General features: G+C 60.2%; 2 protein-coding genes across 3 annotated transcripts; one reads left to right on the forward strand and one right to left on the reverse strand.

Annotated features, from left to right (window-relative positions):
- Positions 1-534: 534 nt before the first annotated feature.
- Positions 535-2039, forward strand: RPS21 (ribosomal protein S21). 2 transcript variants are annotated; one of them, XM_005569531.4, is made up of 6 exons: positions 535-581; positions 826-888; positions 1137-1200; positions 1370-1441; positions 1827-1882; positions 1976-2039. In XM_005569531.4, the coding sequence occupies exons 2-6, from the start codon at positions 839-841 to the stop codon at positions 1983-1985; spliced, it is 252 nt and encodes an 83-aa protein (XP_005569588.1). In that variant the 5' UTR covers positions 535-581; positions 826-838; the 3' UTR covers positions 1986-2039. The 2 variants fall into 2 exon arrangements, with proteins under 2 accessions (XP_005569588.1, XP_005569587.1); XM_005569530.4 differs by lacking the exon at positions 535-581 and adding an exon at positions 597-629.
- A 115-nt stretch (positions 2040-2154) lies between these two features.
- Positions 2155-21825, reverse strand: CABLES2 (Cdk5 and Abl enzyme substrate 2). Its single transcript, XM_045363266.2, has 10 exons — positions 21446-21825; positions 10004-10075; positions 9798-9890; positions 8444-8521; positions 7649-7757; positions 6928-7093; positions 6392-6495; positions 5861-5967; positions 4730-4934; positions 2155-4595 (listed from the first exon to the last, which is right to left on the reverse strand). The coding sequence occupies exons 1-10, from the start codon at positions 21814-21816 to the stop codon at positions 4455-4457; spliced, it is 1446 nt and encodes a 481-aa protein (XP_045219201.2). The 5' UTR covers positions 21817-21825; the 3' UTR covers positions 2155-4454.
- Positions 21826-23147: the final 1322 nt, after the last annotated feature.

Raw genomic sequence — 23147 nt, forward strand, 5'->3', positions numbered from 1 at the left:
GGGTGCTTCCGACCCCGCGGTGGGCCGGGACCTTTTCCTACCCTCAGGAACCGTCTGAATTTCTTTTCTGCCGAGTTCCTGCTGGTGTCCTTCGCCCACCGGCCCGAGGGAGTGTGAACAGCAGGCACCACGGGAGCAGGCCTCCGCTCGCAGAGGCTCCGTGCCTGGGCAGGAGCACCGCCCCACGCCCCAGGTGGCCGCAGGGTGAGGGGACCCGGGGCGCTGGAGGCGCACTATGGGGGGGTACGCCCATATCTCTGGCCCGGTCGGCAGCGGTCAGCGAGGCTCAGTCCCCGCCGCTTCTCCCAGCTGCTCATTCGGGGCTCCCGAGGCGCTCACAAGGGTCGACTGCGTCCGTGGGGCACAACCCACGGGCTAGGATAACACGCCACACAGGGCGACCATCCGTAACGACGCCCCGCGCCCCACGGTCAGTAGGGCGGATCCTAGAGCCTCCTCCGCCGGAAGCGGAAGTGCGTCAGGGCGTCGGCCGGCAAAAACGCACCGCGCAGACTCGCTGTGGCGGCGTGACCCGGAAGCGCTCGCCGAGGCCCCGCCTTGCCCGCCGATATTTCTGCCGGGTAATTAGCCGCTTCCTTTCTCTCTCGCGCGCGGTGTGGTGGCAGCAGGTGTGGTGCGCGGCGCTGGCTTGGGGCTCAGGGCTGGGGCTGGGGCTGGGGCTGGGGCGGAAGCGGGGGCTTGGACGCGGGGGACGGGGTGCAGGGTGCGGTGTGCGGCTGCGGCCGTGACCCTAGGGGCGGGTTTGCGCCGGGAGCCGGGGCACGGTTCCGGCCGTCCTCACGGCGCCGCGCGGTGACTCCGCAGGCTCAGCCTCGGGATGCAGAACGACGCCGGCGAGTTCGTGGACCTGTACGTGCCGCGGAAATGGTGAGCGCCCTCCCCACGCCCGGCTCACTGCGCCCCCCACATGCCCCTCTTCCGTTTTTACCCAACCACCACGTCCCGTCGCCTGCCCTTGTTCCCCCCACACCCCTCCTGTCCTTACCCCGCCACGTCCCTCACGTATCCTTCCCCGGACGTTCCTCTTTTCCATGCAGACCCTCCCAACCCTCCACATCCCCTCTTTCATTTTTAACCCCCGTGTCCCTTCTGCTCACTGCTCCCTTTCTCCACAGCTCCGCTAGCAACCGCATCATCGGTGCCAAGGACCACGCATCCATCCAGATGAACGTGGCCGAGGTGAGCTGGGAGCCCGGGAGGCGGGAAGGTTGGGATGTATGTGCCGGGAAAGGCAGGCCTGTCCCATTGTGGAGGAGCCCCTAGGGTGAACGTAAGGCAGAGACTGGCTTTGAGGATTGGTGTTTCCCAAACTTGGGGGAGTGGTTTCTGACCCTTCTTCTCTTTCTAGGTTGACAAGGTCACAGGCAGGTTTAATGGCCAGTTTAAAACTTATGCTATCTGCGGGGCCATTCGTAGGATGGTGAGTGTTCCCTGGGCTTTGCTCACTTCGGGACATCGTGGACTTGACCCTGCTTTACCCTGCGCATTTGAGTGTGTGATGGTGCCTGAGTAGATTTGCTGGCAGAGTAGTTTGAGCCAGCTGGACTGGGCTGGCTGCCTGCTGCTTCTTGGGGGTGGAAGAGGGGTGCTCTGAGAAAACAGGCAGCAGACCCTGCCTCCCACTAGGAGGTCCCCCCCATCTCACGCCATAGTCAGGCTGGAGGCTGCCCCTCAGGAGAGGTGGCTCCCCTTCTGCGCCTGTTTACATTTGCTCAGCGGGGGAGACACATGGGCTGGTGGCGCAGCTGACCTGCCATCTCAAGCAGCCGGAGTGGAAATATTCTTAGTGTGTTTTTTTTCTTAAGGGTGAGTCAGATGATTCCATTCTTCGATTGGCCAAGGCCGACGGCATCGTCTCAAAGTAAGGTTGGGGGGCTCACATTTGGGCAGAGTGAGTGGACTAGGGCTGCTCCAGAGGCGTGGTCCTAACGTTGTCCTTTTCCCCTGGTTCTAGGAACTTTTGACCGGAGAGAATCATGGAAGTGGAATATTTGTCATAAATAAAGAGTGAAAACCTACCTGTGCAGGTTCGTTCTGTGTCTGTAGGCCCAGGGTTGAGGTTTTGCTGTCAATGGGTGACAAGGGTGGGGTGCGGTACCCAGTTAGTTGAAAGGAGACAAGCTGTGAAACGTATTGCAAAACCGAGGTTTAAAGGATACATTATCCATTTAGAAACATCTTAAGATAAAATGACTCAAACGTTCTGAGGTCAGAGACTCGCTTATGCACATTGACATCCACAACTGCTACCGACGTGGAAGCAACACCAGGCCTGCTTTTGTGGAGTCACAGCCCAGCTGAACACCTCAGCTCCCGACACCTGGGTGTGTTCTAGGGGATGACACGCTGAGAGTGTAGTTTGGTGTAACTACTGGCTTTGTTGCAGTAATCCTCGAATACCACACAGTGGCAGCTCTTGGCATCACGACAATGGACATACTGAAGGGAAGGCTTCACACTTCACATAGACCGGTTTGGTTAATAACTTTCACTACATAAATACACAAACTTAAATTACTGTGCTTATCAGCCATTTCTTGCTTTCACGTGTAGAAAGAACCATGAAGACGGGTGTCCCTGGAGGGCAGGTTGTAAACTGGAACAGTTACTAGGAATTCAGTCCCTTACATGCTCATAACATGGGCGAGCTCTTGAGATGGGATCTGGGTGGCAGGAGAGGTTGCTTTTCAGAGGAAAGCTGCCTGGGACCCAGCATGGGGGAGCAGCTTGGAAGTCGAGTCCCCTCTGGGTGCACGTTGGGTTCCAGGGGGTCATCCTTGGCCTGAGGGCTGCTCGATGGAAGGGGATGCTCCACAGTAAATAAGGGCAAAGGCTTTGGTTTGTCCTCATCCTGCAGTCTCTCCTACACACCAGCCATCTCTGGGTCTCAACCCCAGTGAGTGGCTGTGGAAAAGGAGGGCCAGGTGGGTGCTGGCAGCTGTCCTGCACCACTGCTGGGGTCAGGTGGAGTTGCTGGTGGAGTTCTGTGATCACCAGAATTGGCATCCCCTTTCTGCGGAAGCACCAGTCTGCACAAATAGCATAGAATGTATTGTAATGGGCTAGAGGCAGAGTCATCCCAGAGTCTCTCCAGGGCCAGGGAGGTTTAAAGTAGTGGTAGGAGAAAGCTTGGTGGCTGAGGCAGCGGCCAGTTTTGAGACCAGCTGACCCATGAAGAAAAACTCAGCAGTCCTTGGTTATTCAGTGTTTTGATGAGGCAGCTAGCTGGATTGCTGGACCATGTAAAATTCGTTGCAAGAACTTCAGACAGATGTGGAAAAGCTAGAGATGGGGCCCTGCACAGAAGGGACATTGACCACAACTTGGAGTCCTTTTAGCATGGTGGGCTGCCCTGGCCGAGGTGGCTAAGACAGCACCTGTTTCCTGCCTCAGAAGAAAAAGACTGATGCACTGACCCTTTGAGGTTGTGTGGGGTGTGGTCAGTGCCCTCCTGCCTGAGGGTCAAGTGTGTTTTCAGGTCAACTTTGGCAGACCTCATTTAACCATTTTTTGTTCCCTTAAAAAAAGACCCAAAAAACCAAATCCCAATAAATATGTTATTTTTCTCCATCACAATATTGCTTAGAAAAATAAGAGCCGGCAAGCAGCGATTGTCCTGGAGGCCCAGAGTGTCTCCTGGTGAGAGGCAGAGGGTAGAGCATGGCATGGTATGGGCAGCTGTCTGTTGCACCCAGTCGGTCTGTAGGACACAAGGGCGTCAGGATTTCACAGTGACACAATGTTTGAAGAACAGAGGTCCAAGAGTCCAAGAATGAGATCAAAATAAATCAGGAGACTGCTCCTGCTAGTTTAACTGGACACCAAAAGCTCCATTTAGGACGCAGTGAGGTGGGCGGAGAAAGCTCTGGAGGAACTCGGCTTTGGGTGGCAGGGAGCCAGCGGCACAGTCGATGTTGGGAGATGCTGCTGAGGAATCCACACCCGAAAAACCAAATCTCCAAGATGAATGCCTAAATAAGTTAAACTCAGCCATTTCAGTGTGTTCAGTGAGGTCTAGAAACCCAGATCTCCACCCCAACGCTGTGGTGGCTGCGGTGGTTTACAGAAGGCGAGGCGTGGGGAGACAGACTGCAGCCGGCTCACTGCTACACGCTGTGAACCAAAGATCCTGGTGCCAGGCTGGTCTGAGGCACGTGAAAAAAATACCAATAACAAAACCCCACATTTAGTTATGTAAAAATCCAGGCGAATTCTCAGAAATCCCCTTGGAGGGACAGTGCATTTGGGGATGAAAGCGACGTCACTTTCCAAGGAAACAGCAGAGGCAAAAAGGAGAGCCGTACCAGCGGAGGCCAGGTGCTTCCTCTGGCGGGTGCTGGGGGCACTGGCAGGAGGCAGCGCGGGGCTTCAGTGAGACACTTCCCTGGCCAGCAAGTGCACCTCGGTGCCCTGAGCCTTCTGTGGAGCCTCTGCTAGAACTGCTGGGTGAGGCGCCTGTAATGAGGTAACACTTGGTTCTCGGGAAGATACAGGGCCAGCTCCAAGGCCACGAGCACTGTGAACTCAAACCCGATCAGGTCACGCCTGTTGAATCGAAACCTTTCTTCTAACTTCTGCAGGGGAGAGAGAAGGGTTACACAGGAGCCTTCCCTCTTCCACGTTTCCCGCCCGGCCAGCCCCATCTCAGCAGTGGCCCTGGCTGGATGTCATGACCCTGCCTGCAGTGCCTGCCGAACCCAGCACTCACATCAATGAGCTGCTTCACGCCGCTCTTGCGCAGGTCACTGCTGATCTTGGCGGCCAGTAGCACGCAGGCGCCGGCGCACAGCTTGCGGTTCTGTTTGCTGAGCTTGCCCTGCAGGACCAGCTTCTCAAAGTACACGTAGGCCATGGCCACCGTCACAGGCTCCAGGCTGCACTCCTCCGACAGGCTCCGCATCTCCCGCTTTAAGCTGTGGGTTAAGACAGAAGCCATGTCCCTGGGGCTCTGGCTGGGGCTGAGGCGGCAGCCCCCTGCCACCACCAAGGAGGCTCGAGCAATGTGGCTTTGGGCTGCAAGAAACACCACTGTATCCTTCAGGGCAGTAACCTCCACTGTACCACGTACAATGCCCAGGGCAGGGTGCAAGGGCAGCGACAGGCAGGCTGGGTCTTGGCTTCCCCCCTCCCTTGGGTGGGCGCCCACAGCAGGTCCCACCTGTGCCTGGTGGGTGGAGCCACAGAGGACAGGCCCTGCTTTTGGTGGGGGGCAGTGGCCTCTGATGAGGGGCAGTTTTAGGAAGAGCCTTGAAGGGAGGTGCCGGGGTGTGGGGTGAGCCACCCTCTGGAACACTGGGGCAGAGGCCAGGCAAGGCAGGCCCCCAGTACAGGGCCGTGGCCAGGAGTCCAAAGTGAGCCCAGCAGTTTCGCTGCCTTCAGCTCACTTTCCTCTGGTCACAGAGGTTCTCAGTGTGGCAAGATGTGAGAGCAGAGGCACGTGGATGGTGTTGGTGAGCACCCAGCATGCCTGGACGGGGTGCTTTGTGGGCCAGGGGAAGGGCCACGGAACCTGCTCAGTAAAATAGCACACACTGGGAGCGGCTGGGCACAAAAGAGGCCTTGTCCTGCTCGAGTTTTACAAAGATCCTGGGCTGCTGCGAGGGTTTGGCTGAGAGGCCCGGTGGTGTGTGGGGGGATGAAGTGTGATGGGGCCGCGGGGGGCCTGGCTTGGCGGGCAGTGGAGGTGGGGGAGCTGCTGCTGGGGGCCTGGTCAGAGGTGGGAGGGGGTTGAGGATGGGCAGCGGCTAGACTTGTCAAGCTGGAGAGAGAATCTACCAGAAACTGGAGAGGCTGGCAGGGCCTCCCAGGACGATGAGATGGTCTGAGAGGGTGTCCTCACCTCCTGATTTTGCTCAGCGTCAGTTTGACGTGTGGGAACTTCTCCCTGAAGGTCTCGTTCATGTCCTTTTTGAGGTCTGAGGGCTTCACGTATTCTATCACTGTGGTCTGCAACAGACAGTGGACAGGGTTGGGCTGGCCCCTTCCACAGTCATGGGTCCCACCTGCCCGGTACCACAATGGATTTCTCACCATCCTGGGTTTGCAAACGTGCATAAGGTGCGGCTTGAGAGGCCCCGAATCTCGGAGAACAAAATGGCTCAAGAGAGAACCCCAGAGCCCATGCATGCTTGGTATGGGGAGAGCCAGGCTGCCAGGTGCTGAGGGCTGAAGGGCAAAGGTCGACCCCAGCTGGAGTGGCCAGCACTGCTCCCTGGCCTACCCTGCACACCACCACCGTCTGTGGTGCTGCAATCTGGGATGGGGGCACGTCACGCCCCTGGGGCGGCTTTGCCCACAGCCTGCCCTGCACGCCCTGAGCGAGGACAGGTGTGCAGCGGCCTGTGCCCAGGCCCGAGGAGCAGGCACTCACCATGTACGACGCAAAGATGAGGACGCGCTTGTGCTTGCCGCAGGGCCACTGCGGGTCATCCAGGAGGTTGGGGTTGTACTCCAGGGTGTCCCCCACGTCGCCCCCTGTAAGAGAGGCAGCCCCTGACCCACCAGGAGTCTTGAGCAGTACCCATCTAGCCCCAAGGTCTGGCAGGCCGGTGCCATGGCGGGACAAGGCCGAGCGGGGGAGGGGCTCCAGGCCATGGTTCTCGCTCTCCCGAAGGGCCCAGGGCTTAGAGCAAGAAAAGGATGTCCTGAGAGGAGGGGCCCTTCCTGGAGTCATCTGTGGATGCAGCTCCTCCCCACTGCCCGGCTCAGGCCAAGCCCAGGGCCAGCGATTTGGTGTGAAGCTGTTCCTCTCCTGAGTGGCCGCCACCTGACCCTGTTCCCCAGGCTCCATCGTGCACAAAGGGCTACAGATGGAAAGGGGCTTGCTGGTGCTGCTGCAGTCCCTGGGCCGTGGTTAAGGCACGTGGGCCACCCTGTTCCGGGCTGTGGTTAAGGCACGTGGGCTACCTAGTTCTGTGCTGGCTGGTGCTGACTTGGTGGGGGCAGGTTTATGTCTTGACCCTGGCAGAGTCCGGGGGACACTGGGCCGAGGTGTGGGTAGCAGGCCATGGCTGTCAGTCTTGTGTGTGACCAGGGCGTTGGTGGGGTACAGGAACTTCGCATAAGACACGACCTAGAAAAGCAAACACATCTGGCCTCAGCTCTGCTTCCTGGGACCAGAGGGCAAAGTGAGCTCTGCCTGCCTCCGGCTGCAGGAAGCCCAGAGACACACGCCGGGAGCCCTGCGTGGAAAAAACAACTCAGATCAAGCCGTTGAGGCTGCGCCTGAGCTGGACGCTGCTCCTCACATAGCGAGAACATTCCAGAACACCACTGTGCTTTATCTGGGTTCTGCAGCCTGTAACGTTCTCCCTGCCTCTGAAGACCACTGACCACCAGCACAGGCCGGAGGGTTGGCGAGCCCCACCCTGCAGCGGGGAGGTGTCCAGGAGCATCCGGCTGTAGTGCAGAGAGCAGACCTCAGGCACGGCCAGGCTGCCGGGGGAGTCTGATGGGCTCTGGGCCGTGTTCTCAGGGCTGCACGGGCCACATCCACTCCACCCTTGCGTTTTACGTGGAGCGAACCACAGCTCCACGTCTGCCTCGTGGGCACTGACGTGTGGGACTGCTCCCACCTGCCTGCCTGGCCCTGATGGCACTGGACATCTGCCTGCAAAGAGGCTCTTACCTTCCCATCTGCTCCCAGCTCCACACCTTCCAGCTCAAAGACCATCTCGGAAGACACAGAGACACCACCGGACGGGTGCCTCTGCTTCTGGCTGTCCACCCTCAGGTCACTGCAAACATGGGAGAGGCAAGGGGCTGTGGCCTGTGCTGAACTCAGGCTCCGGCCGCCCAGCCCACCTGTCTGCTGGCCCGAGGCGCGCTCGGGAACAATGTCAGCACAACCCCTCGGGAAAGAAAGGCGGCCCTGGTGTGACCAGGAAGGTGCACGTCAGGAGTGCGTTCACGGAACGGGGGTCTTTGAGCCCTGCTTCCCCAGTACAGACACCGGCTGGTAGAGCCCCCGGGGCAGCGCCCACCTTCACTAGCCCTCCAGGGGCATGTGCCCACGCCTGGTCAGGTTTCTCCACCACGGTTTTTAAGCCAGGGCCACACATAATCCCCACCCCACAGCTGTTTCCTCCTTCTCTGAATTACGCACGGATACAACTGCCTGGATGGTCACAGGGCCATGTGGCTCTGTCCACAGGAGGTGGGATAGCCCGGCCACCTGTACATCGACAGCGTGAACAGAAACCGGCCCCTCTGGAGAATGAGGACCTGAAACGGCCCCGGGTTCCTGAGGAGCTTTGGTGGAGGTTGACGTGCTGAGCCTCACATGAGCCCAGGGGCAGCCTGATGGGGACGCAGCCTCACCTGGGGGCGCAGTGCCCTCTGATGCCTCCTGGGCCTGGTGGGGACCAGGCCTTGCCTTCTGCCCAGACGCATACCGCATGCGAGGCAAGGGCTGAGTACTCACCTGATCCGCAGGCCTTCCCCATAGGGCAGGACCGAGAAGGCCGCACACAGGGACCGCTTGGCACAGATGAGCACAATCCTGCAGGGCGACAGAGTCAGCGGAGACAGGGGCTGGGGGGCAGGGGTCAAGGTGCTGCTGCTTCCAGAGCTACAGACATTTCCATGGAAAATTCCTTCTGCCTAAATTCAGGTGCCGGGAGACTGCCCATGCTGCCCAAGGGGACTTGGGCCCAGGAGGCCGGGTGGCCAGAGCCACTAAGCCTGGCCCCCCAAGCTCTCAGAGTGGATTCCCTACAGGAGCTACCAGGGTGCCCCTCCCTGGGACGCGGCTGCACGTGGGCAGGCCCAGCAGTGACATCCTGAAGGCTCCTCCCTGACCCAGTGCGGGTGGGGCTGGCGGCCTCACCTCAGGATCTTGGCTCATTCAGAGATGAGAGGCGGCCAGAGGGGACAGGATGGCGAGGCCAAGGGCTGCCTCAAGCCAGACCTCAGAAGTCCTCGGTGGTGCGGGGCTCCACGCCACCAGAGAGGGCCTGATCCAGGTCCATAGAGAGGCTGGCCTGGAGGCTCCCTTCCAAGGCGCTCGAGCAGTCAGGCTCCGGGCCAGGGAGCACAGGCAGAAGCCACTGTTTCTCCTTCCTTAGACACTGGCTCTGCCCTGCCTGGGCCCAGGGTCTCACCAAGGGGACAACAGCGGGAGAACTTCTCCCCCTCTCTGGCTTGGATGACGGGAGCCAGGGTTGGCACTCACGTCTGCTGGAAGCTGTATAGGACTGACCGGGAGGAAGGGTCCGTTCAGACCCATAGTCACCATAAGGAGGATGTCCGGCAGGGGGAACTCCAGAAGGAAGGGAGCGCTCTGGACCTCAGGACACCTCAGGACATGCAGTGAGGGGAGTACGGGTCCACAGGAATGCCCCCTAGACACCCTGACACAGTCTCTCAGGGTGCACCTGGGCACGGCTGCGGCCCTCCGCCAGCTTTGGGCAGCCTCTCCTCCGTGCCCCCAGCAAAGCCCAGCCCTCCTCCCCACACATCTCACAGCCACGCCCGTTTCTGTGTCTCCAACTTTCCTTCATGTCAGCACTGTTGCTGGACGCCGGCGTCCACACGTGGCCCTTCGTGTGGGAGCCCAGAGAGGATGACCTCGCTGTGGTGACACCAGGGACCCGTGGGTGCTTGGCTGATGTGGAGCAAAGAGTGTGGTGGGGAGGAGGGTCCACCTCTAGAGGTGTGGGCTGTGGAGCGGGCGGGAGTCTTGGGAGCGGAGGGAAGATTGCTTGGCTGACACGGGCAGGACCCCGTGGGCCTCTGGAGACCACAGCCCTGGCCCGGCTCCTGGCTCGGCCTTATACCTGCTGTTCCTGGTGTCGTACTGCCTCATGTTCTTGATGAAGTGGGTCTTCTTCAGGCCTTTGTGTCTTGGTGATCCAGATGTGTGTTTGGTTCTGCAAGGCAAAGGACACAGGTCACTCTTTTCCTCCCAGGACCCTCTGGCCCGGCAGGGGTCAGTGGCAGCCCGAGCGGAGTTATAGAGCTCGGGGCGGTCGGGGGCGTGTACCTCTGTGCTGGAGCACATCCCACGGCATCTTCCAGAAACTCCAGGGAGCAGCGCTGGGACGTGACTCGCTTCCTGCAAGATGACAATGGGGCCTCAAAACAGGCATGGGGCCACCAGCCCAGGCACCGCCTTTGTGGCCAGAAACCGAGTGCCGCCCGCTGTGCAGGGAAGGGCCACTCTCCAGCCCAGCTGCACACCCACGGGCCGAGGGGCTTCCAGAGCCTGTGCAGACTGACACAGGGAGGAGGGGTACCGCATGCCTCTAGAGGTTCCTGTTTCAGAGGCACTGAGCTCTTCTCTGGGGACCAGCGGCCCTGGGGACAGGTTCCTCAGGCACAGCGCAGCACAGCACAGCACGCCAACCTGCGCTGCCCACCAAGGGTCGCTCGGCCCCAAGCAACACCCTGCTGGGGGCACCGCCAGCTCTGACAGGCCCATCCCACCCAGCGCTGCCTGAGGCTGGCGCTACCTGCCCCTCCCTGAAGCACAACTTAGCATCGGGGCACCATGGCGCAGGCAGGCGGGGTGGGCACTGGGCAGCCCTTGCTTTCAGGCCACCTTCCCGTGGCTCACAGCTCCCTGCATCAGCCACACCCTCCCACCTCAGCGCCGTCATGGGGGCTCCTCCTCGGTCGGGAACATTGTGTTCCTGCTCTTCCGGTGGCCACTCTTTCTGAACTTTTTGGCTCACAGGCGGCCCTGAGGGAGGCGGCCCCGAGGGAGGCGGCCCGGACCGCGCCACTCTGTGACCTGCTCACGGCACTGGTCACTGCAGCAAGGAGGTGTCCCCGCCTCACCACCCACCTGCCGTCTGCCTCCCCTTCCAGAGTGCCGGCCCCATGGATGGGCAGGGTCTGTCCCCGTTCACTGCTGTCCTCAGTGCCTGCCCTCCTGCCTGGACTTCAGGAGTCTCCCAGGTGTTTCCCATAAGTGAAACGTGCAGGCGGATATTTGTTGGCTGAATGACTGTACAACACACTTCCCTGAAGACCCCCTCAGGACACAATACCCACTGCTCCTCAGACCCTCGACCCTCAGGACCAAGTGAGGCCATCCTGATGTGGAGACATGACGTGGTTCAGTAACTCTCAGGGCCACGCAACTCCAAGCGCAGAGCTGTCTTGAACCCGGGTCTGTCAGCGACTCCAAAGCTTTGTTCTCTCCCTTATACTGGGAGCCATGAACGTGTGTGCCTGGGCACCAAGGCATTCCAAAAACATAGCTTAGGAGATAAGGTCCAATGCCAGTTGATGCAGTGTTGCAGTACTGGAAAACCACTCCGATTGCAATGACAATGATGGGGCGACGTGGTATGGCACATCTGAGGAGCCTGCCTGCCCTGCAGGGCTGTTGGCCCCCAGAGGGGAGCGGTTGGTGGTGGTGGTGACAGTGGTGGTGACAGTGGCAGTGGTGATGGTGATGATGGTGGTGATAGTGGCAGTGATGGCGGTGACGGTGGTGATGACAGTGGTGATGGTGGTGGTGGTGGTGACAGTGGTGGTGACAGTGGCGGTGGTGGTGACGGTGGTGATGGTGGCAGTGATGGCGGTGATGGTGGTGATGACAGTAGTGATGACGACAGTGGTGATGGCGGTGGTGGTGGTGATGGCGGTGATGACAGTGGTAGTGGTGGTGGTGATGGTGATGATGGTGGTGATGGCGGCAGTGGTGATGGTGATGACAGTAGTGATGGCGGTGGTGGTGATGGCGGTGGTGGTGGTGATGACAGTGGTGATGGCGGTGGTGATGGCGGTGATGGTGGTGATGATGGTGGTGATGGCGGCAGTGATGGCGGTGATGGTGGTGATGATGACAGTGGTGATGGCGGTGGTGATGGGGCCCTCTGTGGGGTGCTGTGTGGTTTATTAAATGGAGCAACTTGGCCCCCCGGCTTGGCATGGGGCGTTCTCAGCGTGTCAACAGTAGCCTTTTTATTAAGTGTGAGCCAATCTGGACTCCTGGGCAAGGGCAGGTGTACTGCTGGGGGTCACTTCTGGGAACCCTCCAGGTGCCAGGCCAGTGCCATCCTCAGGGTCCCACGGGCCTTCCCCCAGCAGGACCCCGGCTTACACACAAGGCCTGGTGCGCTCAGGCCCCCTCTCTGGTGGAGCCGGCCTGGAGTCCAGGTCCCCACACCATGCCCTCGCCAGGAGCCTCCCACCGAGAGCCAGTGTTTGTCCCAAGGCGCCGGGCTGGGCACAGCCACAGTCCCACAGTGGGCGCTGCCTGTGCCAGCGAGAGTGCCACAGTCACCACTTCACCAACACTCGACGGCGCACAGTAGGGGCAGTGACAGCCACACCCACTCGACAAGTGGCACAGAGAGGCCTGCCCTTGCTCAAGTCACACAGCCAGTGTAGTCCTGGTTGGTACCAAGGCTGTCACCTTGACGCCAACACTGATGCTGTCATTTTTTTTCTTTTTTTTTGAGATGGAGTCTCGCTCTGTCGCCCAGGCTGGAGTGCAGGGGCGCCATCTCGGCTCACTGCAAGCTCCGCCTCCTGGGTTCAAGCAATCCTTCCTCTTCAGCCTCCCGAGTAGCTGGGATTACAGGTGCCTGCCACCACGCCCGACTAAGTTTTTTGTATTTTTTAGTAGAGATGGGGTTTCACCATGTTGGCCAGGCTGGTCTTGAACTCCTGACCGCAAATGATCCGCCAGCCTCGGCCTCCCAAAGGGCTGGGATTACAGGCGTGAACCACCATGTTTTATTTTATTTATTTATTTTTTGAGATGGAGTCTCATTCTGTTGCTCAGGCTGGAGTGCAGTGGGTGCCATCTTGGCTCACTGCAACCTCCGCCTCCCAGGTTCAAGCGATTCTCCTGCCTCAGCCTCCCGAGTAGCTGGGACTACAGGCTCCCACCACCACGCCCAGCTAATTGTTTTGTATTTTTAGTAGAGACAGGGTTTCACCATGTTAGCCAGGATGGTCTTAATCTCCTGACCTTGTGATCCATCCGCCTCGGCCTCCCAAAGTGTTGGGATTACAGGCGTGAGCCACCGCGCCCGGCCCTTTTTTTTTTTTTTAAAACAAATGCTGGACTGATTATGGGGTCGGGTCCTTTTTTTTTTTTTTTAACAACAGAGTCTCGCTTTGTTGCCCAGGCTGGAGTGCAGTGGTGCGATCTCAGCTCACTGCAACCTCCACCTCCCAGGTTCAAGCGATTCTCCTGCCTCAGCCTCCCAAGTAGCTGAGAGTACAGGTGCCTGTCACCACGCCCAGCTAATTTTTGTATTTTTGGTAGAGATGGGGTTTCACCATGTTGGCCAGGCTGGTCTTAAACTCCTGACCTCAAGTGATCTGCCCGCCTTGGCCTCTTAAAGTGCTGGGATAACAGGCTGGGCGCGGTGGCTCAAGCCTGTAATCCCAGCACTTTGGGAGGCCGAGACGGGCGGATCACGAGGTCAGGAGATCGAGACCATCCTGGCTAACACCGTGAAACCCCGTCTCTACTAAAAATACAAAAAACTAGCCGGGCGAGGTGGCGGGCGCCTGTAGTCCCAGCTACTCCGGAGGCTGAGGCAGGAGAATGGCCTAAACCCGGGAGGCGGAGCTTGCAGTGAGCTGAGATCCGGCCACTGCACTCCAGCCCGGGCTACAGAGCAAGACTCCGTCTCAAAAAAAAAAAAAAAAAAAAAAAAAAAAAAAAAAAAAGTGCTGGGATAACAGGTGTGAGCCACCGTGCCCAGCCGGGGTCAGGTCTTGATAAAACTACCCTAAGCAGAAAATACAGAGTCGCAAGTTAACTTAATACACCTACCTACGGGCATCACAGCTCAGCCCAAACTCAACAGGCTCAGAACGCTTGCACTTGCCTGCAGCTGGGCAAAGTCATCTCACACAAAGCCTATCTTTTTTTTTGAGACCGAGTCTTACTCTGTCATCCAAGCTGGAGTGCAGGGGCTTGATCTTGGCTCACTACAACCTCCACCTCCCAGGTTCAAGCGGTCCTCCCTCCTCAGCTTCCCAAATAACTGGGATTACAGGTGCCTGCCACCACTCCTGGCTAATTTTTGCATTTTAAGTAGAGACGGGGTTTCAACGTGTTGGCCAGGCTGGTCTCGAGCCTCAAATGATCCACAGGCCTCGGCCTCCCAGTACCAGGATGACAGGCGTGAGCCACCGTATTTATAACAAAGTGGGAAACAGCTCCTGTAATTTGTTGGATACTGTACTGACAGTGAAACAGAACGTGGTTTTAGGGGGTACCAAGTACAGTTTGAAGTCAGGAACTTAAGATGTAATTAAAATCTTTTAAAAGGCAAAGGCAACAAGAGCTTGTTGAAAACAAGCTAGGATTGAAAACAGAAAATCCAGTAAAACGCCTGATGCCTCACACTGGCCCCATCACCAGACACAGCTGTGCACCCGCCCAGTCCCAGCTGGAGGTAGGGGCAGGGGACCAGCCGGATGGCTGCAGGTGGGTGAGCAGCTGGCCAGAAGAGAGCACTTGGGCGATGGGACCAGGAGGGGCTGGGGATGCAGTGGGCTGGCCTGGAGAGTAGGGTGGGTGGGGAAGGAGGAGCTAGGGCAGGCAGCAGGCTCTGAGGGCAGCGGAGAGGCACAGCACCCAGTTGTATGCTGAGGGGGTGTGTGTGGCAGATGCTGGCTGTCCCGAGAAGCCCAGGTGAGTGAGTGCTGGCCTGTGATGGGTGAGGGTGGGCAGGCTGCCCCAAGAAGAGCCCAGCGGAGGCTGGATGGGCAGGGCCCGTACTGGGGAAAGAAGCCGGTGAAGGAGGAGATTTGGGGACTGTCCCCAGATAGGTGTTCGTGTGTCCTGCCCTACAAGGCTGGGCCTGGAGGCCCTGAGGACCGGCCTGTGTGTCTTTCTGGAAGCTCCTTCCCACGGGTAATTACCAGGGGATGCCTGGGTATTTGCATGCCTGGGACCTCATTTGGAGGCCCGTGAGGGCCCCAGCAGAAGCCGGGGGCCCCGTGGCAGCCTGCCTGGCAGTACCATTGGAGCCTCTGGCCCAGGATGCAGAGGAGCTGCGGGGGAGGCTGGCCCAGCTCCGGCCCAGGATGCAGAGGAGCTGTGGGGGGGCTGGCCCAGCTCCTCCATGATTTTCTGGTCGCTGCAGGAACGATGGGTTTCTCTCTACCACGCTTTAAAATCTGTTCCCAGCGGGTTCTTCTGCAGATTTTTCTCTGTGATTTCCTTCTCCCTTCTTCTTTGTAAGCATCTTATTAGTAAACTAGATCTGCACAGTTCTAAGAGGGAGGCAGCATTCTGACCCTCATTTCACGGGTGGGTAAACTGAGGCACGGAGGTGTTTAGCAACTTGCCCGAGATGACATGGCTGGTAAGAAACAGAGTGGGGACCTGAGCCCATGTGGATGGCGGGGGTCTGTACCCGGCGGCGCCGCTCCCACTGTGTCAGATGGAATGGCGGCTGCTCTCCACTGTTTCTCAGGGGTTCATTTTCTGAACCTGGCCCTGTTGCAGGTCACGTTTTTTGGTTTGAGTCCAGAAGACTCTGACAGTGCTGAAGGAGGTGCCTGCCCATGGGTGCAGGGCAGGGCGGCCAAGTGGGGAGGACGCCGCTTTGGCCTTCCCTTCCCCTCTGCCTCCACGGGCGCTGGCGCTGAGGGAGAACGAGGGAAGTGCTTCCCTTCCAGAACCAGGCTGTCACAACTGCATGTGTCACCACAGCAGGGCGCTGCTGCTAACGGGACGGGCACTGGCATGTGCAGAGGGGACCCAGGCCAGCGTCCATTGCTTGGCCCCTCTGGAGGATGGGCTGGGAACCCATGAGATGGACCCCTGCTCGCCCCGGGCTCCACAGAGAGGTGTCCGTGTGTCTGGCAGACACGGAGAGGATCATGCATGTACAGATGCACTACCTCACACCTGGCTGGGAGCAGCACACATGCCAGTAAGCAGGAGGCAGGACACGCACGATCAGGGGACGGCATGCACAGCATGGCTGCACGTGCACACAGACGCCACGCGGGTTGAGAGGCTCGTCACATAGTGACACAGGTCACTGTCTCAGTGTGGGGGAGGGGCTGAGGAGGGGCACCAGGGAGTGGCGGCCGGCCTGTGTCTCAGCAGGGGAGTGGCTACAGGGGGTGTGCCCAGGCACATGCTCCATGTGCTTCACTCATCCTGCATGCACCGGACCCCTCCATCCAAAACATGCCAGGAACAAGCGAGCAAAGCAGAAAGAACGAGGCCCTCAGCAAGGCCCACACCCCACACCCCACGCCCCACACACTGGGGCAAATGCGAGTTCTGCTGAGTCCCAGGAGGCCCCGCTCCTGCCCAGCCATGGCAGAGTTAGACCGGCAGCGCCGACTCGTGGTTCCCCCCATACGGCAGCGACGTGCTCGAAGCTGCCTCCATCTGACTTTTGGGAAGAAGGGGTTGGGGGTTGGGGCGGCAGGAAGGCTGCCCTCCAGATCTGCGGACACACCTCACTCTCAGCGCTAAACGGCGGGCCACCAACGCCTCCACCCAAAGTCACGCTCACAGACAGGAAGAGAAATCGGCTATTTATTAAACACTGTTTCTAGTGTTCGGTACATTTCCTTTCCTTTGTAACGGAAGAAATGCCCAGAAGGGGCTGAGGCCTGAAGACCCCATCCCCATTAGAAACCCAAAGCTGTGTGTAGGAGCCGCTGTGAGGCTCAGAGGGAACTCAGGAGGCCCGGCTGGGCGAAGGGGCCGTTGAAATGACCTTGACAGTAGGTCTGACAATGTGAGGATAGCTGGGAGCCTCTGCCGAATGACTGCGCTTCTGTCCCATGGCGTGCCCGCTCCAGCACTGGGGAGACTGGAACCCTCCCTCGCCGGGAAGGTGCGGGCAGTGGTTTTGTTCGGCTGCTCCCAGCTCCAAGTGTGGGCAATGGTCTTGTCTGACCACCCCCAGCCCCATCCCCTGGCCTGGGCACCTGGCATGCCATGGACCCTGGGGCACAGCTGTTGAATGCGTGGCTGGTCTCGGGTGCCCTGTCTCATCAAGTCCCAGGTGAAGCAAAAGCCCCCAAGTCCAGCACTCCCTGCTGCCTCACCCAGCGAAAGCATCCATATGGGGTCTGGGGCTGGGCGGAGTGGGAGGTGTCGCGTGGCCTCTGGGCTGCAATGGGAGATGGGCCCCCAGGCTCTGGCCTCAGCTGACCACTGTCAGCTGCTTGCCAGCTGGAGAGCAAGAAACCCCCAAATCAGGCTTGTAAACAAGGCGCCAGATGCCAGGCTGAAATTCGTTTAACTTGGACAGCAGCTTGGCAATGCTGAGTGGCTCCTGGCCCAGACAGCAGCCTGTCCCACAGCTGCGGCCCAGCCCCAGGCCCAGGCCTTTCCCCAGATGCATCTCGGCACACACCCTCCAGAACTGGGGGCTCTGCTTGCTGATGGCTGCATGCTGGCTCTTTGCTGGGCCACATCTGTCTGCAATTCGGGGAAACTTGTTTGCTTGAGGGGATGCCACTCCCACCTCATTAACGCTGTGACACTCACCAAGGGCTGTTGTGGGTTAAACTGTATCGCCCCCAAGAGAGGGTGAAGTCCGAACCCCAGTATCTGTGAATGGGACCTCGGATGGAAAGAGGGTCTTAGCAGATGTCATCAAGTTAAGATGTCATGGGGTAAGTCCTAATCCAACGACTGGTGTCCCTGTGAGGAAATCACCACGGGGAGACACGGACACACAGGAACAGTGAGGCGCGGAGGCAGAGGCGGAGGCAGAAAACGGAGCCACAAGCCCAGGAGCGCCTGGAGCCACCAGAAGTAGGAAGAGGCAGGAAGGATCCTCCCCGGAGCCTGCAGAGGGAGCGTGGGCCTGTCCACACCTTGAGGTCGGGCTTCTGGCCTCCAGAGCTGGGAGAGGCCACGCTGGTGCTGTGAGCCACCGGGTTTGGGGCAGGGGTCAGTGGGGAGGAGGCTGCAGGTGGAGCACCCTGGCACCTGCTCAAACTCAGCTGGGGAGGCCCAGAGATCCTGCTTGCTTTTGGACATTAGGCAATGGCAATGTTAAAAGTGAAAATAAACCTGGTTGGAAGTTCTGTGAGGAAAACAAGGATTCTAACGATTCACTCACTGGCTCAACACAAAGTGCCACACCAGGCTGAGCCTCCCTGGGAAAGAATAACTATTAGGGACTGAGATGTGACTGTTCCCTGAGCAGCCTTGTTGTAACAGGAGGCTCCATTTGGCTGGGTGTGGTGGCTCCCACCTGAAATCCCAGCACTTGGGAGGCTAAGACGGATCACTTGAGCCAGAGTTTAAGACCAGCCTAGACAATATAGTGACACCCCATCTCTGCTAAAATAAAAACTTAGCAGGGTGTGGCGGTGTGCACCTATAGTTCCAGCTACTTGGAGGCTGAGGCAGGAGGATAACTCGAGCCCAGGAGTTAGAAGCTGCAGTGAGCTGTGATTGTGCCACTGCACTCCTGCTTGGGAGACAGAGAGACCCTGTTTCAAAAAAAAAGAGGCTCTGCTCACCTCACACTGACTCCTGCCACATACTTCACCGAGCCCTGGGCACACATCTGACCTCTGACCTCAGGAAGGCCGTGCTTAGTGTGAACCTGATTCTCAGAGGAGATTGAGGCTTGGAGAGGCTCGGAGAGCAGTGTCACCTGTTCAAGGTCACAGAGGTACTGAACAGTGCAGCTGGGATTCCAAGCCAAGTCTTTTCCCAGAGCCCGGGTCAAACCACCACACGCACGAGACCAACATCAGGGCTACCTTCAGGACTTTCAGAATTCTCTCCATTTCCTGAAACCAACTCATCCTAGAACTCTTGAGCCAGGAGCTAGCAGCCCCTTTTGCTGGGGCAGCCACACTTCCCTCGCCCAGCAGCCAGGCCCAGGGAACACAGGGAGAAATGGATGTCCTCACACTGGGGGCTGCCTATCAGGGGAGGGGCCACGGCCCTCGGACCCAAGTTCAGCACCACGAACTTGGCAGCAGAGCCCCAGGAGGGATGACTCCCCACCAGGAACAGAGTGGGGTTCAGGAAAGACCTGAACAGGGACGTGGGGGCCGAGGAGGAGGGAAGGGAGGAGACAGCCCTGGGTGAGGCAAAGGGTGGGGGCGCTCGGGCCCATGGTGGGTATGGCAGGAGGACCCCAGGCACCCAGCCCATGCCGCATCCCATCCTGTGCCAGGGATGCCAGCCACAGCGCACCCTCTAGGATCCCACAGGGCAGGGACGTGCTGCACACGGGCAGCATGCTGCACTCAGGACTGTCACCACTGAGGCTCTGGCCCTGCAGGGGGTGCCTTCTCAGTTACGGGCACTTCCCCGCAGCATCGCCCTGCCCTGCCTCCCTCCACTGGAGTGGGCTCCACTCCATGCCAGGCCTGGTGCACACAGAGGTGCATGAACTCTGTGGAAGGAGGGCCTACGACAGCACCCGGTCCGCCTGGCGTCACCATCCGGTTCTGGACACTCACATGCAGGACTGAGGCAGAAAGCCGCTTCCATGTCAAACAGCAGGGCCCAGGGTTAGGGAAAAGCCCAGCACACCTGCGGAGCTCGGCCCGCGGGGGTGAGCCCACTTCCCATGGAGCCCACACCTTGGGGCCTTGCCCCCCCGCCCTGGAGAGTCGCCACCTAGTTCCATCTCTCCCGCTTTCCCAAAGGAGCCGGCCATGCCAAGTGCATGGGGCCTGGCTGCCACATTTGGGCAAATCATCCCTCTGCTCCAATCACCCTCTGACCCTCCCTGGAGCAGTGGCCAGGCATGTCCGTGGGGGGACATCTTGTGGACAGGTCTGGGTCTGCAGGCGCGCTCAGCCTGGCTGCGGCCAGGAACACTTCCAAGGATGGAGTGCTCTGCGACCTGCGTGTGATGCAACCTGCATGTGACATCATCGTCTTTGAGGACAGAGTGCTGTGTTCTGGGCCCAAACTTCCCCAACCAAAGACCTTTGAGGAACCCAATGCCTCAACCTGCCTGAAGGCCAGGGGTGTGGGGCGACTCTGATGACCTCTAGGTAACCAAGGAGGCCATGCCAGCCTTGACCCAAGAGCTCTGTGTCAGCCCCCTTCAGTGCACACCTGCAGGGGCTGCCTCTGGGAACAGCGGCCCAGCAGGCACTTGGACCTGTGGACAGTGGCTTCCTTTGAAAAGGAACCGCAACAAGCAGCCAGTCCTAGGCCGAGAGCCTACAGTCACTCCCGGAGGTGAGGGCTGCGGGGTGGGGTGGGACAGCCCCGGGGCGCAGGAGGCAGGGTTACCCAGGGCCTATGGTCTCTGCGAGAAGGACACAGGGTGTTGGGCAGCGAGGGGCCATCTGGGCAGGGGGCACACGCTGGACAGGCAGGGCTCATGGTTGGGGTTGCCCTGGGATGGGCTGAGGTAGTTCCCAGAAATGGAATTAAGGCAGGCGGAGCAATGGCAAACCCAAGGTGTGACAGGCCCAAGGGTACTGAGCTGAGAGTGATGGGGGGTAGAGCGGGGATCAGCAGCGAAATGACAGGTAGAGGGTGCCAGAGACCAGTGGCTGTGGGACGGGAGGTCTGCGGGGACTCTAGGAACAGGTGTCAGTGACAGTGCCAGGAGGACCCCGGCCCACTTGCTGCATCTGAGGAGGTGGGCACGGAGGGTGTGGCCCGGTTCAGAGAATTCAAGGAGATGCACAGGGCTTTCCATGTGTCCCTGTGTCCCGGGCACTAGTGCCAGTGGATGGGGGTGGGATCATGTCCAGAGCCCACAGGGCTGAGGGTCTCAGGGGTAATAAGGGCTGAGTGAACCCTAAAACCCATTTCAGAGAGCTGACAACATGGAGCCCCAGACCCCATATCCAGGGGCTGAGAGAATTCAGGGGACGATGAACCCTACGTGTGTGGGGGCTGACAGGGCCTGAGGAAACCCTCATCGAGCCCAGGAACCCCCAGTTCTGTATCCAGGACTGAAAAGGCCCCAGGTGAACCCAACCCCTGTGTCCTGGGCTGATGAGGGCCCAGGTCACCTGACCCTTTGTCCTGGCCTGAGGCCCCAGGCTGACCCTGACCCGTGTCCTGGGTTGACAGGGGCTCAGGTCACCTGAACCTCTGTCCAGGGCTGACAAGGCCCTAGGTCACCTGACCCCCTTGTCCTGGCCTGATGAGGCCCCAGGTTGACCCTGTGGCCTGGGTTGATGAGGCACCAGGTGGCTTGACGCCTGTGTCCTGGCCTGATGCGGGCTCAGGTCACCTGAACCTCTGTGTCCAGGGCAGACAAGGCCCCAGGTGAACCCAACCCCTTTGTCCTGGCCTGATGAGGCCCCAGGTTGACCCTGACCCTTGTGTCCTGGGTTGATGAGGCCCCAGGTGACGTTGACCCCTGTGTCCAGGGTGGACAAGGCCCCAGGTCACCTGACCCCCTTGTCCTGGGCTGATGAGGCCCCAAGTAATCCTGACCCCTGGTCCCGGGCTGACCCCGCCCCCGTCCCCGTCCCGGTCCCTCTACCCAGCGTCCTGGGCTGACCTGGCTGGGCCCCCACTCACCTCTGGCGCTGCCCGTCCAGGCCGAGGCCTGTGGGCGCCTGCGTGGGGCTGAGCAGGCCCTGGGGCGCGGGGGTCCTGGCGGGCAGCCCGGGCAGGCCGGCGGGGGGCTCCGGCGGCGGCGGCGCTGGCGGTTCGCGGGCCTCGGCGGGCGGCGGTGGGGGCTTCTCTCCGCCCGGGCCCAGGCTCGGGGGCCGCCCGTCCAGGGAGATGTTGTTGAGGAAGAAGAGCGCGGCCTGGCGGCGCCGCGAGTCCCCGCGCCTCCGCAGCGCCTGCGGCGGGGCCCGAGCGGCCGAAGTCGGCGCAGCGGGAGGCGGGGGCCCGGCGGAGCCGGGGGCTGCGCCCGGGGCTCCACCGGCCGCGGCCGCGGCCATCCTCAGACTGCGCCCGCTGCCGCGAAGCGCCCCGCCCCCTGCCCGCGCGCCCGCGCGCCCGCCCCCCATTGGCCGCGGCGCGCCCACATGCAAATATGTCTCCGTCGCGCTCGCCTATTGGTCAGCGATGTGCCGCGCTCGGGGCGCTCCCCTGGGTCCTAGAGACCGTCGGGAGCGGCCGCAGGGAGTCGGGAGCTGCGCGCCTTCCCGCCGGTTCGAGTCCCCGTCTTGGGAGCTGCGGCCGCGGGGCTCCGGTCTTCTGTTCCCTTTGCTGTACGGCGGCTTTCACGGTCAGCCTTCATCGAACGCGCATTTTAAGGCTCCGGACCCAGGGCGGCGTGGGCGAGGCCCAGCACACTTTCCTGTCCGGAGGTGTGCCTGGGCGGTGCTTCAGCAGGCGCAGGGTGGCCCCTCGAGGAGCCCCACCGCTTCCCGGAAGGGCCGGCGTTCCACCTGGCCTCCTTCATTGACAGAAGGGACTGAGGGTCTGAGTGGAGAAGGCACCTGCTTGTGATTGAAGCCCGGGCAGAGTCCTGCACTTCCTGCAGTAGCAAAGTGACCTTGAGCCTGGCTTGTGCCCACGCCTTTTTCTGTCCCCGGGTGTCCCTGACTTCAGAACCTGCGAGCCGGCGCCACTGAGATGCTCAGGGCCTGCCTCTGGAGCCTGGGAGCCTGTCTGCGGTCTGGAGGGGAACCCACTGTATCTTTGTGGAGGGACTCAGGGCCTTGCACCCACCTGTGTGCCACCTGCCTGCTCTGTCCAGCTTTCTTTTGTGGGTTTACTTGTCTTTAAAGAGGGACAGTGATTTCAGCCTCAGGGTGTTGTCAGGATGAAACTGGCTCAGTGAGGGGATCGGGCTGTGGCTGGAGGCCAGACACATGCAGTGGTCAGCCTGCAAATGCACTGCAGTACCCCCGCGCCTGCCGGCATGCGCCCAGCCTCTCCTGTGCTGGGTGCTGGGGAACTGGTGGGACCCACAGGCACAGCGCTGGCCCTAGGAGCACCTGGTGTGTGGGGAGGCAGCATGATGGTCAACAAGACAGTGCGTGAGCGGTCAAGACAGGGTCTTCATCACCACCCCTAGCATGGGCCCCTGCCCTTCAGGCCCCTCCCTGCCTCCCACCTGCCCTGCTCCCTCCTGTGGGCCTTCACAGGCCACCACTGGGGCTCATGCAGCACACAGCACCTCCGCTTCCTTTCCCTCTGCCCTTCCAAGTTGGCCCCCAAGGCCTATGCCAGGCCTAGGGGAAGGTGGGCAGCTGTCCTGTCCGGGAGAATGTGGGGCTGGGTGGCACGGCGGAGGGGCGGCTGCGGATTGTGGATCCGCAGA

The sequence above is a fragment of the Macaca fascicularis genome, chromosome 10 (assembly GCF_037993035.2).
Source record: "Macaca fascicularis isolate 582-1 chromosome 10, T2T-MFA8v1.1".
Lineage (NCBI taxonomy): Eukaryota > Metazoa > Chordata > Mammalia > Primates > Cercopithecidae > Macaca > Macaca fascicularis.

Coding starts and splice junctions, on each gene's coding strand:
- RPS21 (XM_005569531.4), top strand. CDS start 839: ATGCAGAACGACGCCGGCGAGTTCGTGGACCTGTACGTGCCGCGGAAA. Junction 1,201..1,369: donor TCCAGATGAACGTGGCCGAG/GTGAGCTGGGAG, acceptor TTCTCTTTCTAG/GTTGACAAGGTCACAGGCAG. Junction 1,442..1,826: donor GCGGGGCCATTCGTAGGATG/GTGAGTGTTCCC, acceptor TTTTTTCTTAAG/GGTGAGTCAGATGATTCCAT.
- CABLES2 (XM_045363266.2), bottom strand. CDS start 21,816: ATGGCCGCGGCCGCGGCCGGTGGAGCCCCGGGCGCAGCCCCCGGCTCC. Junction 7,758..8,443: donor GGGGAAGGCCTGCGGATCAG/GTGAGTACTCAG, acceptor CCATGTTTGCAG/TGACCTGAGGGTGGACAGCC. Junction 4,935..5,860: donor ACGCTGAGCAAAATCAGGAG/GTGAGGACACCC, acceptor CTTAACCCACAG/CTTAAAGCGGGAGATGCGGA.